Source organism: Bos mutus, chromosome 26, assembly GCF_027580195.1.
Source record: "Bos mutus isolate GX-2022 chromosome 26, NWIPB_WYAK_1.1, whole genome shotgun sequence".
NCBI lineage: Eukaryota > Metazoa > Chordata > Mammalia > Artiodactyla > Bovidae > Bos > Bos mutus.
In genome coordinates, this window is record NC_091642.1 from 31,273,459 (window position 1) to 31,291,390 (window position 17,932).

The following is a 17,932-nucleotide window of genomic DNA, read 5'->3' on the forward strand; positions in this document are numbered from 1 at the left end:
GGACAGGGAAGTCTGGCGTGCTGTGGTCCATGGGGTTGCAAAGAGTTGGACACGACTGAGTGACTGAACTGAACTGAACTGCAGCTTTAAGAGCTTTCATTGATCTGGTATGATATTTGTTTGTAGATTATGTTTTTTTTATTTACTGTGCCTGAGGAAGGTCACAGTGATACAGAAGGAAACCTAACTGATGACAGGATAAAAGAAATGCAAGGAAATTTCCACAATCAATTTGGTCTCTGGGCCCTATCCAAGGTAAACAGCTGTCATTCTTATTTTCTTATTGTATACAATGACTTCCATATGGGCTGAATCAGGGAAAGCACTTGTTACACAAAATAACTAACTAGATAGAATTCATTTAGGTAGATCAGTGAGGTGAAAGGCAAGTGGGGGAGTGTCTTAAGTACTATATAAGCATAATCTTTAGCCTTCATGTTAATCTTACAATGTAGGATTGTTTTTAAAATATTGTCATTTTAAGAAGGAAGGTAAGCCTCATTTGGAGTGGTGGAGTGACCTGCACTAGTCACACAGCTAGTAAACAGAAGAGCGGGGCCCAGGTTCCTGTGACTATGTCTGGCTGTGGCTCCATGGTCTGAGACAGCGAATCACAGATGTGGCTTCTGGTTCTGCCTCTGTCATTAACACTGAACAGGACACTTGTGTCTCCAGATCCCATGTGCCTCTTCAACAAAATGGGGATAAATTCTACTGACTTCACATGCGTGGTGAACACAAAATGAATTACTGTTTGAAAAGATCTTTGCAAATGTAAATGCTTTGCAACTATAAGGGATTATCATCGCTATTTTTATAATTTGTCTTTTCTGGGCCTCAGCTTTCTCTGCCTTAAAATTAAAGGACGGGGGGATTTACCTGGTAGTGCAGTTGATAAGATCCTCCTGCCAATGCAGGGGACACGGGCTCAAGCCCTGGTCTGGGAAGATTCCACATACTTTGCAACAATTAAGCCCTTACGCCACAACTGTTGAGCCCCCATTCTAGAGCCAGTGAGCCATAGCTACTGAAGCACGCATGCCTAGAGCCAGTGTTCCCCAACAAGAGAAGCCACTGAAATGAGAAGCCTACACACTGCAAGAGTCAGCACAGCCAAAATAAATAAATAAAAATTACAAAAAAATTAAAGGATGGGTTCAGGTGATCTCCAAGGTCATTTTTCATGCTCTAAAATTCTATACTAAACAGTCCTGGGCCACAAAACCAGTTTGGCTTAACAGGGTGCTTCTTTGTCATGAGATGTGCTTTGCTTAATCACTTAGTCACGTCCGACTCTTTGCAACCCCATGGACTCTAGCTTGTCAGGCTCCTCTGTCCATGGGGATTTTTCAGGCAAGAATACTGGAGTGGGTTGCCATGTCCTCCTCTGGTATGATGATATATGACATACCAAAATTTTAACAGTGCCAATAATTATAGCCTCTTAAGTTTACAAAGGAGCTTGAACTCCTAAGTTTTATATTTTAATATTAAAGAATAAGATAAGAAATATTACCTTGACACAAGCTAGACTTAAAAAAAAAATTTATACAATCAAATCAAATCACTTTCTATCAAATCAGGAAGAGCAACACAAAAAATATCCTACCAGTCCTGCAGCAACCACCTTAATCTGGAAAAGCAAAACAGTCCCTTTTTCTAGTTTTTTTTTAAAAGTCTGTACTTTGTAGTAATCCTGCCCTACTTCATCAGAAATAATCAATGCATTTATCATAAAAAAACTACTCGAGCCACTAAAAGGCAATTATAAAAAAAGCCAGCCATGTCACCCAGAACACCATGGTAACCAGCATCACCAGGCCTTGAAGAAAATAGGTGTTAGTCACTAGACTCTAAGCTGGTTGGCAGTCTGTTCTTGCTAAGCAACACTGCAAAAATAGCAGCGTAACCACCCATTATCTGGAGGTGACTTCGCACGGTTTTGAGTCTGGTCCCAGGAGGAACTATTCTAGGTCTGTACACCAACCCCATACCTGAGACTCCCAGTCCAAGCCTAATTAATCATTTATTCAACAAATATTTATTGAAGCCTATTGTACGTCAGGCATATGATTCCCAACCCATGTATTTACTTGGTTTCTCAGTTAAATAGAATGATTTTGTGATGAGCAAGGTGGGGACAGGGCTTTGCTTGAGGCTGACTCAAAAACAACCAGCAGCTGACAGCCAGAGGACAGAGAAAAACAAAAGAGCAGAGAACTGATTTACAACGCAGCATAAAATAACTACACTCTCATGACCATGATCATGCGTCATCAAGAAAAGGTTGTTATATTTAGGATCCTTTATTAAGGCAGGCAGGAATGGGCTTAAAACATTTTAGAAATATCACCACCAAAAATGGTTAACATATACAGTTTTGGCGCTTGGAGAGAACATAAATTATGTTTGACAAACGTCTCGATCTGCCTAGTTTCCCATTTTGCTGGAAGAAAAGGAACAATATAATCACAGCTTTAACAGCTTTTGAAGGTCCTCTCGGCTCCCTTTCCTTTTCTCGCTCAAGCTCCTGCCTCAGCTAAAATGTTCTTTCCCTTCATAACTGCTTATGAGAGTCCCTCTTCATTCACTTCCTCAGATAAGTTTTCCCAGATCCTTCCATGGAATCAGTTCTCCCTAGCAGCCAACCCCCCTCACCCCCAGGGGGTGAGGCCCCCAATCACCCATAGATGTTGTCTGGATGCCCTTGTCTGTACCCCAGGCTGCTCTGTATCATTTCCATCAGGGTCCTTCCTCTTTTCATGCTCTTGGATATTTATATTCAAATCCACCTCCCAGAGCCCTGGTAGCTCAGCATTCTGATAACGTCGATAGAAAGAAGACTGGTTGGCAGAGGTGGTGCTTTCCCCACTGGGTGTCAAATGGCCCATGAACCCTGCAGGACACCCGCTTGGCCCTCTTTCCTCAGAGCCTTTGCAGGTCTGTTCCCTTCTGGAAAGCTCTGGTGAACTCCTCTCCACCCTTTAGGATTCAGCACAAATATCACTTGGGGAGGGGGTAGTTTATCCTTACCTGTAAGACCAGGTCAGGACCCCCTATTATATGCTCTCAGAGCTCCCTATACTTTTCCTTCAAATAACTTGTCTTCCTTTGTAATTGTTTATTATTAGTGTGTATCTCCTTACTTGACTGCAAGCACCAGGAAGACTGGAGGCCTCATAGAGAATAATGTCATATGGAAGGAAGGAAGGGAGAAAGAGAAGAATGGAAGGAAGAATTGAGAAGAATCTAGTTTGGAAAGGAATAGCAGGAAATAGGGGATTGAAATTGTTATTAAAGGTCCAGGAATCTCTAAATATGGACATAGAGGTAAAACAGTTTATGAGTACTAGAAAAATCTATTCACCACTAAAAAACTAAGATCATGGCATCTGATCCCATCATTTCATGGCAAATAGAAGGGGAAAAAGTGGAAACAGTGACAGATTTTAGTTTTCTTGGGCTTCACGATCACTGTAGACAGTGACTGCAGCCATGAAATTAAAAGACGCTTGCTCCTTGGAAGGAAAGCTGTGACACCTGAAAAAGTGAAAGTGAAAAAAACAGTGGAAAAAAAAAAGTGAAAGCTCAGTCGTGTCCAATTCTTTGCGACCCCATGGACTATACAGTGCATGGAATTCTCCAGGCCAGAATACTGGTGTGGGTAGCCTTTCCCTTCTCCAGAGGATATTCCCAGCCCAGGGATTGAACCCAGGTCTCCCACATTGCAGGCAGATTCTTTACCAACTGAGTGACAGACCTAGACAGTTGTATTAAAAAGAAGAGATATCACTTTGCCAACAAAGGTCTGCATAGTCAGAGCTTTGGTTTTTCCAGTAGTTATGCATGGATGTGAAAGTTGGACCATAAAGAAGGCTGAACACCGAGGAACTGATGCTTTTGAATTGTGGTGCTGGAGAAGACTCTTGAGAGTACTTTGGACTGCAAGTAGATCCAACCAGTCAATCCTAAAGGAAATCAGTCCTGAATATTCATTGGAAGGACTGATGCTGAAGCTGAAACTCCAATACTTTGGCCACCTGATGTGAAGAGCTGACTCTTTGGAAAAGACCCTGATGCTGGGAAAGATTGAAGCCAAAAGGATAAGGGGACAACAAAGGTTGAGATGGTGATATAGCATCACCAATTCAATGGACATGAGTTTGAACGAACTCCGGAAGATAGTGAAGGACAGGGAAGCCTGGTGTGCTGCAGTTCATGGGGTTGCAAAGAGTTGGACATGATTCAGTGGCCGAACAACAATAGAAAAATCAACAGAACCCCTGCCCTGAGACATCAAATGCTTTAAGGGAGCCAGAAACATGACTAAGTCTATCTGGTTGTTAAAAAATAGAATCAAGGCAAGCTACTATGTCCTCCAAGTAAAAGAGGACCCACAAAACATGATAAAAAGAGGAAACAGAATTTGACTGTAGGCTGTGGGGTTTAGATTAGATATAAACAGGGTCTGATAACAAAGGCTGTTATGTCCTAGAAAGGATAAGTAAATCTAAAAAAAAAAGTGTGAATTAGACTCTCTCTCAGGTCTTTCAGTGCTCCTTTCAGTTCAGATTCTCTTGTTACCTGGTATATCTACTGCTAGGCAAAGAAAAAAAGAAGACTGCTGCTGCTAAGTCACTTCAGTCGTGTCTGACTCTGTGTGGCCCCATAGACGGCAGCCCACCAGGCTCCGCTGTTCCTCGGATTCTCCAGGCAAGAACACTGGAGTGGGTTGCCATTTCCTTCTCCAATGCATGAAAGTGAAAAGTGAAAGTGAAATCACTCAGTCGTGTCCGACTCTTAGCGACCCCATGGACTGCAGCCTACCAGGCTCCTCCGTCCTTTTTTCCTGGCTAGAGTACTGGAGTGGGTTGCCATTGCCTTCTCCAAAAAGAAGACTACTGCATAAAAGTATTAAAACAATCATAATGAAAAGTTGTAAAGAAAGAAATATAAATCAGCAAGTTTAGCACCTTGTATAATTAATTATTTTCACTTTTCCTTCTTTTCTTTTGTTCTTCCTCCCTGGATATGATGGACTATGCTTTGTTTACTGTTACTCTAGTTATTGTTTAGAAGGTAAACATCTTATTCTAAGTTTTACTAATTATTATATAGCAATGTTTAACACATTTTAAAGCATATTACCTCTAATTATATCGGTGAAATATACCTTTGAGTGAAATAACTTTTTATTTTCTTCTATAGAAGACAAAGAAAGGGGCATTAATGTTTTGGCAGCTTTTTATAGAATTAAACAGTGGGATGACTATTCTTTCTGCTAAAATAGCTCACAATAGAATTTGGAGTGATGACGCAGAATACTGACTTTTCAGATTATTCCCCAGTGAAAATGTTACACAGTGTGTCTGTGCCAGAAGTACTTACTGGCTGGTTGGATGTACTTTAGGGAACAAATCACATGCAGTAGACCAAAAACTGAAGTGGACCTTTTTCAGCCCCATAATTGCAGCTCAATGTCTTTCTTGTTCACGTCTATATTCCCAAGTCCCACCCAGGTGCCTGGCCCAAAGCAGGAATTCAATATTAATTGAATGAATGAATGAATCAATCAATGAACAAAGGCCGATTTTGAAAACAGCAATAGGCCATTTACATAATTTTAGATGGCTATGCTTGCCTACAGATCGAGTAACCCAACATTACATGGATTTTGCCGTCTTTTGTTTAGGAAGACAGAGCTGTATTGTTTAACCAAGTTAGATACTGGAGCTACAGTACCCAGAGGCCTTCAACTTTGGAACAAAGCTTTTTTCCTTCCACGTGTTATCTATACAAGATTAGTGTTCTCCTAAAAACAATCCAATAAATAGAAGAGTAAATTTTAGAAATTAAGTTCAATAAATTTCTAGGGCTGTGTTTTATGAATTAGTGTTTCCAAATTATAGAACTCAACTCAAGGAGACTACTGTGAAAATAATACCACCTCATCAAAAAATCACTCTTCAGATTAGAATGAGATATTTGATCTCTGGAAGAAGGTAAGACCAGAGGGTTTTTCTTTTATCCTGTTTAAGAATTTGATTAATGTTGTTATTGCATGCAACATGTTTATCATGGCAAAATATTAAAAGTTACTATTTCCAGACAGTAGAATGATTATCTTCTGGTAATTTTCATACTTTGCTCTACAGTTTTCAATTTTCTAGAGTGAATAAGTATAGAAACTTAAAACTTTAGTAAAAATTTTATAAAAGCAAAATAACCCTATCATAATCACTGTCTTCTCCATAGTCTCATTGCACATTAGTATTTCTATTATTTCATTTTTGCTTTCTCTGGTGGCTCAGCTGGTAAAGAAGCCACCTGCAATGTGGGAGACCTGGGTTCAATCCCTGGGTTGGGAATATCTCCTGGAGAAGAGAATGGTTATCCACTTCAGAATTCTGGCCTGGAGAATTCCATGGACTGTATAGTCTACGAGGTTGTAAAGAGTCGAACATGACTGAGAGAATTTCACTTTCACATTTGCTTTAACGATTTATGTACAGGTCTGTCTTATCCACATAACTTACATGTTAAGCTATGACTCATGAAATGTAACATTGTAGGAAGTTGGGGGGAAAGACCAGTTCAGGCTGCTTTCTAGCTTTTCAAAGGGGAAAGCTGTTTTCCCATTAGGCTGAAGGCTCCTTGAGAGGAGGGATTGTGCCTCATATACCCAACTTTTAGCACAGTGTTTGGGAAGGGCTAAAAAATTGTTACCTAAAGATGTAAAGAAACATAATGCTGCTGCTGCTTAGTCGCTTCAGTTGTGTCTGACGGTGCAACCCTATGGAGTGTAGTCTGCCAGGCTCCTCTGGTCCATGGATTTCTCCAGGCAAGAGTACTGGAGTGGGTTGCCACACCCTCCATCAGGGGGTCTTCCCAACCCAGGGATTGAACCCAGCTCCTGCATTGCAGGTAGATTCTTTTACCACTGAGCCACCAGGGAAGCTCAAAGAAACAAATACATAACACTTTTCCCCTAACATTTAAACTTTGACTTTGTCCTTCTGCATGGTCCAAAGTGATTGGACTGAAGATAATGAATGATTCATTTACTAGAGCTCTGCAGATCCCTTCCATTATATTGAAGTTTAACTCCTTCCAGTCATTCATTCAGTCATTCAATAAAGACTTATTGAAAACTTACTGTGTCATATCCATTGTTAGGTGCTACAGCTACAAAGGTAGATATGACAGCCTCTGCCCTGCAGATGCTCTTTATATGGATGGCTGGCACTTTTCAACAGACACTAATAATACCCCGTTAGTTCAATAATGGAGATTTTGAAGAATTAAGTTGGCCAAATCTGAGGTTTACAGAAGTTTCACAGAGAAGGTGGCTCTTGTGCTGTGTGTTAAAGGAGGGGCTAGAGTAGGAATTGGGCTTCCCTGGTGGCTTACATGGTAAAGAATCTGCCTGCAATTCGGGAGACCAGGGTTTGATTTCTGGGTGGGGAAGATCTCCTGGAGTAGGAAATGGCAACCCACTCCAGTATGTTTGCCTGGAGTAGGGACTAGTTGGGTGATGCATATTTCTGTCAAAGAGGACAGCATGAGTAAAGGGACAAAGGCAAGAAATAGCACAGTGTGGCCATGAAGTTTGGTCTTGCTGGAGCATGAAGCTGTGGGAGTGATGAGTCCGCAGGGGAGGGCTGGGAGCAGGTCCTAAGGGGAAAGCTTAGACCTCATCCTGCAGGCAGTGGGGAGGACTGCAGAAGTGTTTGAAGCAGAGGATAATGACACTAGGCATTATTTATTGGCTCCGGAGAGGATGGATTTGAAGGTGGAAAAAAAATTGGAGGACGTAGAACTTCTCAGGAGGCATTTGCACAAATGAGTATGTAATAGATTTGTGCTTATATTTAGTAATCAGGGCTAACATTTATTTAGCACTTATTATATGACAGTTACTAAATAAGCTGTATTATGCAATATTGTCTTTCTGCTGCTGCAATATTGTCTTAATATTATCTTAATATTTCAAATAATCCTGACTCAAACAGGTGCTCTGTATCAACCTAAAGGGATGGGATGGGGAGGGAGATGGGAGGGAGGTTCAAAAGGGAGGGGGTATATGTATACCTATGGGTCGTCCCTTGTGGCTCAGGCAATAAAGCGTCTGCCTACAATGCAGGAGACCCGGGTTTGATCCCTGGGTCGGGAAGTTTCCCTGGAGAAGGAAATGGCACCCCACTCCAGTATTCTTGCCTGGAAAATTCCATGGATGGAGGAGCCCGGTAGGCTACAGTCCATGGAGTCACTAAGAGTCGGACACGACTGAGCCACTTCACTTCATGGCTGATTCATGTTGAGGTTTGACAGAAAACAAAATTCTGTAAAGCAATTATCCTTCAATAAAAAAATAGAGTAAAAAATAATCCTATTATTATCCTTATTTTACAGCTAATGAAGCAAAGAGTTAAATAAATTGCCCAAGGCCAGGATGCAACCCAGTGGGGTTTGGTACCAAAGCTTATGCTCTTAATTCCTATCTCATTTGTTTAATTTCTGTCTCCTGTATTAGTATGAAAGCTCCATTCAGACAGGGTCCCTGTTGGTAGTATTCTCCACTGTGCCTACACAATATTATTTATTTAATAAAATTAAAGAATAACCTAAGTGGAATAAATAGTGGACTAAGTTATGCATAGGTATTCAGTAAAAGAAATATGCAATTTTAGCAAACTTTTTTGCAGACTTTGTTCAAATATGGGGCTGACTTTGGAGATTATTATGGACTGAATGCTTGTGTCCTTTCCCCTCTCCAAATTGACATGTTGAAGCCCCAACCCCCAGTGGGCCTCTAAGGTTCAATGAGGTCAGAAGGGTGAGGTCCTAATCCAAAAGGATGGGTAATTTCATGAGAAGAAGAGAGACCGGGGCTGTTTCTCTGTCTCCCTGTGCGTGTGCACTAAGTAAAGGCCACGTGAGGACACAGTGAGAAGGTAGCTGTCGGCAAGCCAGGAAGACAGCTCTTATCAGAGACCAAATCAGCTGGAACCTTGATCTTGAACTTCTCGCCTCCAGAAAAGTGAGAAAATAAATTTCTGTTGTTTAAGCCATTCAATTTGACATCTGTTGTGGCAGCCTGAAATCACTGTGGCAGACAGTGATTAATAGGATGAGGGTGGGGGGAAGGAGAGAATTTCTAGCCTGGTAGCCTGTGGGCACAGTGGTGCCACTAACTGGGGTAGAGAACCCGGGAGGAGGAAAGATTGGTCACGGTCAATGGAACAACACTAATTATTCTGTACTTAAAGTTCACCTCACTCAAACACAGAAATAAAATTGAAATCAGCCATTTAAGATCATTTATTCAATAAATATTTATTCAAGCTCTTGCCATGATGGCCAGGACTTTCCTGGTGGCTCAGCAGTAAAGAATTTGCCTGCCAACGCAGGAGATGTGGGTTCGATCTCTGGGTTGGGAAGATCCCCTGAAGAAGGAAATGGCAATCCACTCCAGTATTCTTGCCTGAGAATTCCATGGACAGAGGAGCCTAACTGGCTATAGTCCATGGGGTCATACAGAATCAGATACGACTTAGTGACTAAAGAAGAAGAAGTCATGAGGGCCACTGTGATTGTTCTGAGTACATAGAGTAAGTAAGATTCATTCTCTGCCCTCAAGGAATTCACAGTCTAGTGGGGAGAAATATTGTTCCTTTTTGTAAAGCTAGCATGCTTGCTTTCCTTTCCTCTATGTCTAAAGACTTGGAACTCCTAAGAAATATATAGAGAAAATCTTAAATGGATATGAGCTTTGGAGTTACAAGACCCAGACTTGAATCTGGGCCTTGGAATATACCAACCAGGTGATGATCTTAGGCAGAGCAAGTAACTCTTCTGATTCTTATGGTCCTCACCTACAGAGTTGTTTTACAGATAAGAGAGGTAGAAATTTTTTGTAAAATGCATATTAGCAATTAATGTAATTATAAAAAGCTACATTTCCAACCTGCAGAAACAGGAGGTGAATCAGTCACGGGCAGCAAGTCTGAATTGAAAGACCAGCTTTGAACTCTTTGGATGGCAGGAGTTTTGGGATGGGAAGTGAAATAAGACATGTGGTGGGGAAAAAATAGGCTTTCCGGTCCTTTGATCTGGTTCAAATCATGATTCAGGCAATTATTAGCTCTGGAAAGTTGAGCAAGTCATGTAATCAGTCTGAGCTCTAGTTTCTTCATCTGTAAAATGGAGTTAATAATTCTTACCCAGGAGGGTTGTTCTGAGTATATAAAGAGCTTGGTGTGGTGCCTAGTAGAGCTGTCGCTCAATTAATGGTAACTGTTGTTCCTATTAAACTGACTGTTTTCCTCTCCTACCTCCTAAGGGATTTGTTTGCTAAGTCACTGCTAAGTCACTTCAGTTGTGTCCGACTCTGTGCAACCCCATAGACAGCAGCCTACCAGGCTTCCCTGTCCCTGGGATTCTCCAGGCAAGAACACTGGAGTGGGTTGCCATTTCCTTCTCCAATGCATGAAAGTGAAAAGTGAAAGTGAAGCCGCTCAGTCGTGTCCGACTCTAGCGACCCCATCGACTGCAGCCTACCAGGCTCCTCCATCCGTGGGATTTTCTAGGCAAAAGTACTGGAGTGAAGTGCCATTGCCTTCTCCGAAGGGATCTGTTTAGGCAGTTAAATTCCCTGAAGTACAAGGGAGTGAGAGAAATGGAAGGGCTGTTATGACTTGACTAAAATGTTATTTTTAAAGATAAAGAAAGATAGTTCAATTCAGTTTTCCTCTCCTAACCTATGATGGAAACATAATTCTTATAAAAAATTACCACTGTATTATATGGCTTGCAGTCAGAGAACACCTACCTTAATAATTATACCTTATATTTATTCTATTCTAAGTTAATCTACCAATCATTGTTAATAAGCTCCTCATAAGGCAATGATTCTCAAAATTTAATGTACACGTGAGTCTCTTGGGGACTTGCTAAAATGCAGATTTTTATTCAGTGGATTTGGAGTGAGGCATGAAAATCTGCATTTCTAAAAAGGTCCCAGGTGAGGCCCATGATTCTGGTTCATGGACCATACTTTGAGGAAGGAGGGAGGTTCTAAGGGGGCATGGAAATATTTTCCTTGGTGTAACTACCTGCTTCTCTTTGGAGATCTACCTAATTGCAAACTAACCACTTGCTGATAGAACACTACCAGGCCTTTTTAAGACCAGATTTAGAAATTCTGCAACAAGACTCATATCTGATTAATTCTGACTTTTTCAAGCAACCTACTATGCGCAAAGCACAGTGCAAGGTGCCAGAGATACAGTGGTTAGAAAGGCACAATTTCTGCTTCAGGAGACTGCCTTTATTCTAACACTGTCCTCCTTGGAGACTGTTACCATTCTTAGGGCAATCTTATTGTCTCCCCTGTTCCCTAGCTCTATATAGATGCCCAGTAAATAATTAATGAAGAAATGAGTTCCCAGGAATTTCATTAAAAATGTTGTCTGGCAGAGAAAGGCAAATGCTATATGATATCACTTATATGTGGAATCTAAAAAATAAAACAAAGTAGTGACTATAAAAAAAAAGAAACAAGGCTTATAGATACGGAGAATAAACTGAGGGTTTATTTCTCCAGTGGGAGAAAAAAGAGAGAGGGGGTCCCATAGGGGCAGAGGACTAACAGGTACAAACTATTATGTATAAAATAAATAAGCTACAAGGATATATAGTGCAAAACAAGGACTATAGCCAATATTTTACAATTACTATAAATGGAATGTAATCTCTAAGAATTGTGAATCACTATGTTATATGCCTGAAACTTATATAATATTGTATATCAACTATGCCTCAATAAAAAAAATCTTGTCTAGCAGTGCATGACAATGAACACTATCTTGGCTATCACATGTAGAAAGTGAAAGTTGCTCAGTCATGTCTGATTCTTTGAGAGCCCATGGATCCGCCAGGCTCCTCTGTCCATGGAATTCTCCAGGCAAGAATACTAGAGTGGGTTGCCATTTCCCTTCTTCAGGGAATCTTCCTGACCCTGGGATTGAACCCATGTCTCCTGCACTAGCAGGTGGATTCTTTACCATCTGAGTCACCAGGGAAGCCCAATCACATGTAAGAGGTGGTTACATTAAAAAGGGGCTAATAGGGTGAGCCTTAGGGCTTCCCAGTCCATTCTAAAGGAGATCAGTCCTGGGTGTTCTTTGGAAGGACTGAAGCTGAAGCTCCACCTCACGCTCCACCTTTGGCCACCTCACTCGAAGAGATGACTCAATGGAAAAGACTCTGATGCTGGGAGGGATTGGGGGCAGGAGGAGAAGGGGACGACAGAGGATGAAGATGGCTGGATGGCATCACTGACTCGATGCACATGAGTTTGGGTGAACTCCGGGAGTTGGTGATGGACAGGGAGGCCTGGCGTGCTGCAGTTCATGGGGTCGCAAAGAGTCGGACACGACTGAGTGACTGAACTGGACTGAACTAGGGCTTCCCAGGTGGCTCAGTGGTGAAGAATCTCCTTGCCAATTCAAGAGATGAGAGTTCAATTCCTGGGCTGGGAAGATCCCGTGGAGCAAGAAATAGCAACCCACTCCAGTATTCTTGTCTGGAAAATCCTATGCAGGAGCCTGGTGGATTACTGTTGATGGGGTTGCAAAAGAATTGGACACGACTTAGTGACCAAACAACAACAAGGGTGAGCCTTAATCCAATCTGACTGGTGTCCTTATAAGAAGAGATTCACACGCACACAGAGACTCCAGGGATAAGCACACACACACACCCCCCGAACGGCCACTCTGTAAGGGCACAGCAAGAAGGCTGCCATCTGTGAGCCAAGAACAGTGACTTCAGAAGAAATCAAGCTTGAAGATACCTTAATCTTGGACTTTCAGCCTCCAGAACTATGAGATAATAAATTTCTGTTGTTTAAGCCACTCAGTCTATGGTATTTTGTTATGGCAACCGTAGTAAATTAATACAAATTTTCATAACTTTTATGCCCAGAACCAAGACTGTGTTCTGGAGGGTACACAAAATGTCAGAAAAATGCAAAGACTGGATGGATGAACCTCCAAGTGCAGTGGGATTGAGTCATGGAAGGACTGGGGGGAAACAGAAGAGGCTGAGATAGTAGCCCAGATTGGGTTAAAACAGCTGCAATACATGTACATTTCCTTTCCCTTCTCATGATCAACACAAAATGTAGGATTGTTCTGTCTCCAAATCTGAGATCAAAAGTAGCTTTTTTGACTTTTTCCCCCTTCTCAGGTTATGTTTTGATATTCAATACAATTTTACTTGTTTAAAAATATTGTGGCAGGAGGAAGACCACAGATTACTCTCTGAATGCAAATTCTTCATATACAAAGAATACCTGTGCTGATAAAATAGGTAATGAGACTGAATTTTTGACAAACATAAAAATATATCAAAAACACGCAGTCAAGTGAGATTTCTGCTAGGCAGAGGCAGCTACATTTGCAACCAGATTCTAAAGTCAAGGGATTAGTTTTTTGCTTTGCTTTGTTTTCAATAAACATGCCAACTCATATGTATAGATGAATGCCTCTTTCAAAATTCTGGGAGGTTCTACACTTATTCTAACTGTGTCACTGTTTTCAAATCATTTCTTGAATTGCTTTAAGGGTCTGTGAGACGGTCTTCTGAAAGCTCTCAGTGGTGACTCATGAAGGTAGATTTGACTTTCAAAAACAACCCAGGGTCCTTCTGGGTCAACTCTGGTTAACCAGGGGGACCAGTCAAACTGTAATGTCAAGCAGATCAGCCCTAAAGCTTCCAGGCTGATTTTTCTGGAGTGAATCATTCTCAACCTCAGAAGACAGTTTCCAAAGGCAAACGCCAGATACATAGTAAATATGTTACAGGCATGACAACAAGGGCAGGGGATGTGACTGCTCTGAAGGAAACTCCATTCATTTGGATATGCAAGTTTTTTAGTGGTTTCTTTTACCAGAATATTTCCTCAGATCTAGATCTACTTTAATTTACTTCATGAGACCACAGTTTCCAGAAGTCCAAGGATGTCACTACCTTAGTTAACTTTTAATCTCCAACCTGGGTACTTGGTCTGTGTCCAAGACAGCTGATGGAAAGATCAATATGGGGGAAGAATAGCTAAGATGCCTGGGGCTTGCGCTATGTGATTCAAAGGGCAAAATTAGGACCCAGAAAGAAGCTCTGGAGACATAAATTTCTGCTCCTAGTAAGAAATACATTGTCAGCTGCTGGAGCTGTCCAGCAATGGAGTTTGCTCTGGAATTGGAAATGGCGAACTTCCACCCAGAGTGTAGAGTTCAAGGCAAAGACTACTTGTTACAGGAACCTTTAGAAGTTTCTCCTGCAATGGGGAGCTATGCAGGGTCCCCCAAGGATTAGCCCTGAGTCCTACCTGCACAATACCTGACAATTGGTGGGCCCTGAAAAAATACTGGAATGGAATGAATGAGGCATGCAGTGAATCGTGTGAACCACATAAAGGGGAAGAGGCAGGGACTCAATCAGCCTCAAGGAAGGTAGGGAGAAGTGCAATGAAAAGACCCAGGGAGCCATGAGGTAGGACCTTCCTCGAGTTTTTGGTACCATAGGAGAGAAGCTGCTCTGGGTACCTGAAGCCTCACGTGTTTACGAAAGGTTACGATCCCTGGGGGGTCGCACCGAGTCGGGCACGACTGAGCACGCAAGCACTCCAATACTTTTAAAGGGGGGAAGAGTGGAGGGAGGAGATAGACCACATGCTCACCCTTCTTAAATTCCTCCAGCACTGTGTCCAGCCGGGTATCGTTGAAGACGCAGTGCAGGGGCCGGTTGTAGAAGCGGGTGACGGTGAGGAGCGGCGTGCAGTCGTCGGGGTCCACGAAGGCCAAGTCCTTGACAAACAGAATGTCCACAATGTTGTGCCGCTGGTCGCCCTCGTATACGGGGATGCGCGTGTAGCCGCTGCGCAGGATCTCGGAGACTGTCGCGAAATCCAGCACCGCGTCGGAGCGCAGCATGAAGCAGTCCCCAAGGGGGGTCAGCACCTCCTCCACCACTTTGGTGCGCAGCTCCAGGGCGCCCTGGATGATGTTGAGCTCCTCTTTGACCAGGTCGCTGTAAGGGTCCGCAGCTCGCAGCGTCTCCAGCAGCTTCTCCCGCGTGTAGAAAGTGCTGATCTCCTGGCGCAGCGCCCAGTCGAGCAGGCGGCCCAGTGGGTAGCACACGGGGAAGGCGGCCGCCATCAGAAGCCGGGTCAGGCACACGCTGTGCGAGGCGATGGCCAGCCCGTGCCGCGAACACACTGAGTAGGGGCAGATCTCGGCTCCCAGGAACACCGCGCCGGTGCACACGAGTGCCGGCAGCCACGGGAAGTGAATTCCCGCGTCGCCGTAGTCCTCCCCCGTGCCCTCGACCCCCGGCGGCAGCGAGGCGTACAGCCAGCCCGCCAGGGCCGCGTTGGCTCCGGCTTGGCCCAGGAGCAGGGTGCAGAGCAGATGGGTCCCCCTGCCGCGCACGGCCTGCACTCGGCGCGCCTGCTCCTGCTCGGCGGCCGAGCCGCTGTTCCGCAGCACCCGTAACTCCACCGGGTCCAGCGAGAGCAGGCTCAGGCGTAGGCCGCTGAACAGGGCAGACAGGGCGAGCAGCAGGAGTGCTCCAAGCGCCCGCAGCCAAGCGGGGGGCAGCAGGTCCCCGCCGGGGCCGTACAACCGCGGGCGGACGCGCAGCAGGAAGCCGCCGGCGGCGCCGTGGTGGTGCCAGGCGCGCCCGTCCCAGGCGCACAGGGAGAAGAGCTTCCCGCCACCGCCCGCGCCGCCTCGCTCCGCCTCACCCTTGCGGAGTTCCCGCACCCGCACCTGGACTAGGGCTGAGCCCGCCACGCCTCCGGGTCGCAGGGGCCCCAGGACCTCCACGTCCGATGCCCAGTCGCTCTGCTCGCGGCAGCGCTGCGGCCCCGGGGGGCGCGTGGGCACAGCGCTGGGCGCCGCGCCGCTCCCTCCCGGAGGCTCCTCGATAAACACGAGCCGTGGAGCCCAGTCTCCGGTGCTGTTCTCCCCCGGGGAAAAGGTGGGTGCAGGTACCGGCGCCGCGGGCGCCGCGGGCCCGGGCTGGAAATAGACGCGCAGGAGGAAGCTGGTGCCTTCGGCGGCGCGCAGGGTGCCCCCCTCTAGGGACACGCGGCCTCCGGCGGTGTCCTCGGGCCGCAGGCCCAGTAGCCAGGCGGCGGCGGCCGGGGGCCGAGGGGATAGGGAAAAGAAGAGCAGGAGCACAGCGCCCCGGCTGCAGCAGTCTCGGAGCCTGACACCCACCGCTGCAGCGGCCGCCGCCATCCTGCACCCGGCGCGGCTGCACGTGATACTGCAGAAAGCCGAACGAGAGCTGGAGGGAGGAGGAGCCGAAGCCGGGAACCCGGCCCCGGGCAGGTCACCACGTGTATGCCCCCCCGCGCGCGTGAACCGGAGGCCGTGGGGGTTCAGACCCAGCCCGGGCCGTGGGTCCCCACGAGAAGCTGGAGATGGTCATGCATCATTGCACTGTGACCCCGACCCACTTGAGTACCCAGAGTCGCAGCCTAGGGAAAGCTGGTCTTGGAGCATGGCCTCCTACTAGAGCATTAGGGCACCCCTGGGCGAACTCCTACCCGGCAGTAATTTCCTGCTGGTCCTTCCACTTCACCATTGGCCAGGGAAATTTCCCAGCATTTCGCTTCTCCTCCTGCCTCTTGCGTTCCCCCTCCTGGTGAAAAGATATTCTGGAGACAAGTCTTGAATCTGTGTGTTTCGTCTCAATTTCAGCTGACCTTTCATGTTTTAAAAATTTACAGATTACGTAGGTTAAATCCTTTTTAAGATCCCAATGTCCATTGATTGGAAATTGTGGAATAAAGTTGTGATTCCACTGTGTGATGGAATACTATGCAGCAGGAAAAATATTGATGTGGCTCCACGTGTTCGTGATATGGAAATACCTCTGAAGTAATAGTTGAAAATATCAAGGTGCAGAACAGTGTGTGTCATATGCTACTGTTTGTATTAAAAATATATAAGTATAAATGTTTATGTACACATATACATATATAAAATAATAGATTTAGTATGCAGAGGATACACAAGAAATTTGTAACAGAGTTCAACTCAGGGGAGCAAGCCTACAATACAATGCCAAAAGCAGGAAATTGGCATTGAAGAGTTTTGTCTCATTTTACTGCATGTATAGATTTATATAATCATTTCTGAATCAAAATGCAGAACTATTCTATCACCATAAAGAGCTAGGAGCGAGACTTTTTACTGAATTCCTTGTATTGTTTGAATTTACCATGGGCTTGTTACCTTATTTTACTTTTATGCATTTTGAAAACAATTATATAGTAAAATTCATCCCCTGGTGTACTATTCTATGAGTTTTGACATATGTTCATATAATGACCACAATAAATACTAGTGCCATGGGGACTTCCTGGTGGTCCAGTGGCTAAGAATCGGCCTCGTAATGCAGGGGACGTGGGTTCTAAGATCCCACATGCTGCGGAGCAACTAAACCAGCATACTTTAGCTACTGACCTCGTGCACTCTGGAGCCCGCTGGGTGCAACAAAATATCCCACATGATAACAAGTGGCAACTAAGACCAGAGGCAGCCAAATAAATAAATATTTAAGAAAAAAATAGTGCCATCATCCTCCAACTTTCACTCTTTTTCTTTGTGGTTAACTCTGCCCTCCCCCCACCCCACTTCTATTTATCATCTAGCAGCTACTGATCTGATTTGTTATCTCCTTAGCTTTATTTTCCAGAATGTCATATTAATGAAATAATACAGAATATGGCCTTCTGGCTCTAGCTTCCTTTACTTACTTAGCAATATGCAGTTGAGAGTCACACATGTTGCTGTGTTTATCAATAGTTCATTCCTTTTTATAGCTGGGTAGTATTCTATTACATTGCAGAAGGAAA

General features: G+C 44.4%; 1 protein-coding gene across 1 annotated transcript in view; it reads right to left on the reverse strand.

Moving 5' to 3' along the window:
* Positions 1-16,557, reverse strand: part of CNNM1 (cyclin and CBS domain divalent metal cation transport mediator 1) — a 70,767-nt gene extending 54,210 nt beyond the window's left edge. The window contains exon 1 of the mRNA XM_070363580.1: positions 14,744-16,557. Coding sequence (XP_070219681.1) covers positions 14,744-16,307 — 1,564 coding nt within the window. The 5' untranslated portion in view covers positions 16,308-16,557. The remainder of the gene's footprint in view (positions 1-14,743) is intronic.
* Positions 16,558-17,932: the final 1,375 nt, after the last annotated feature.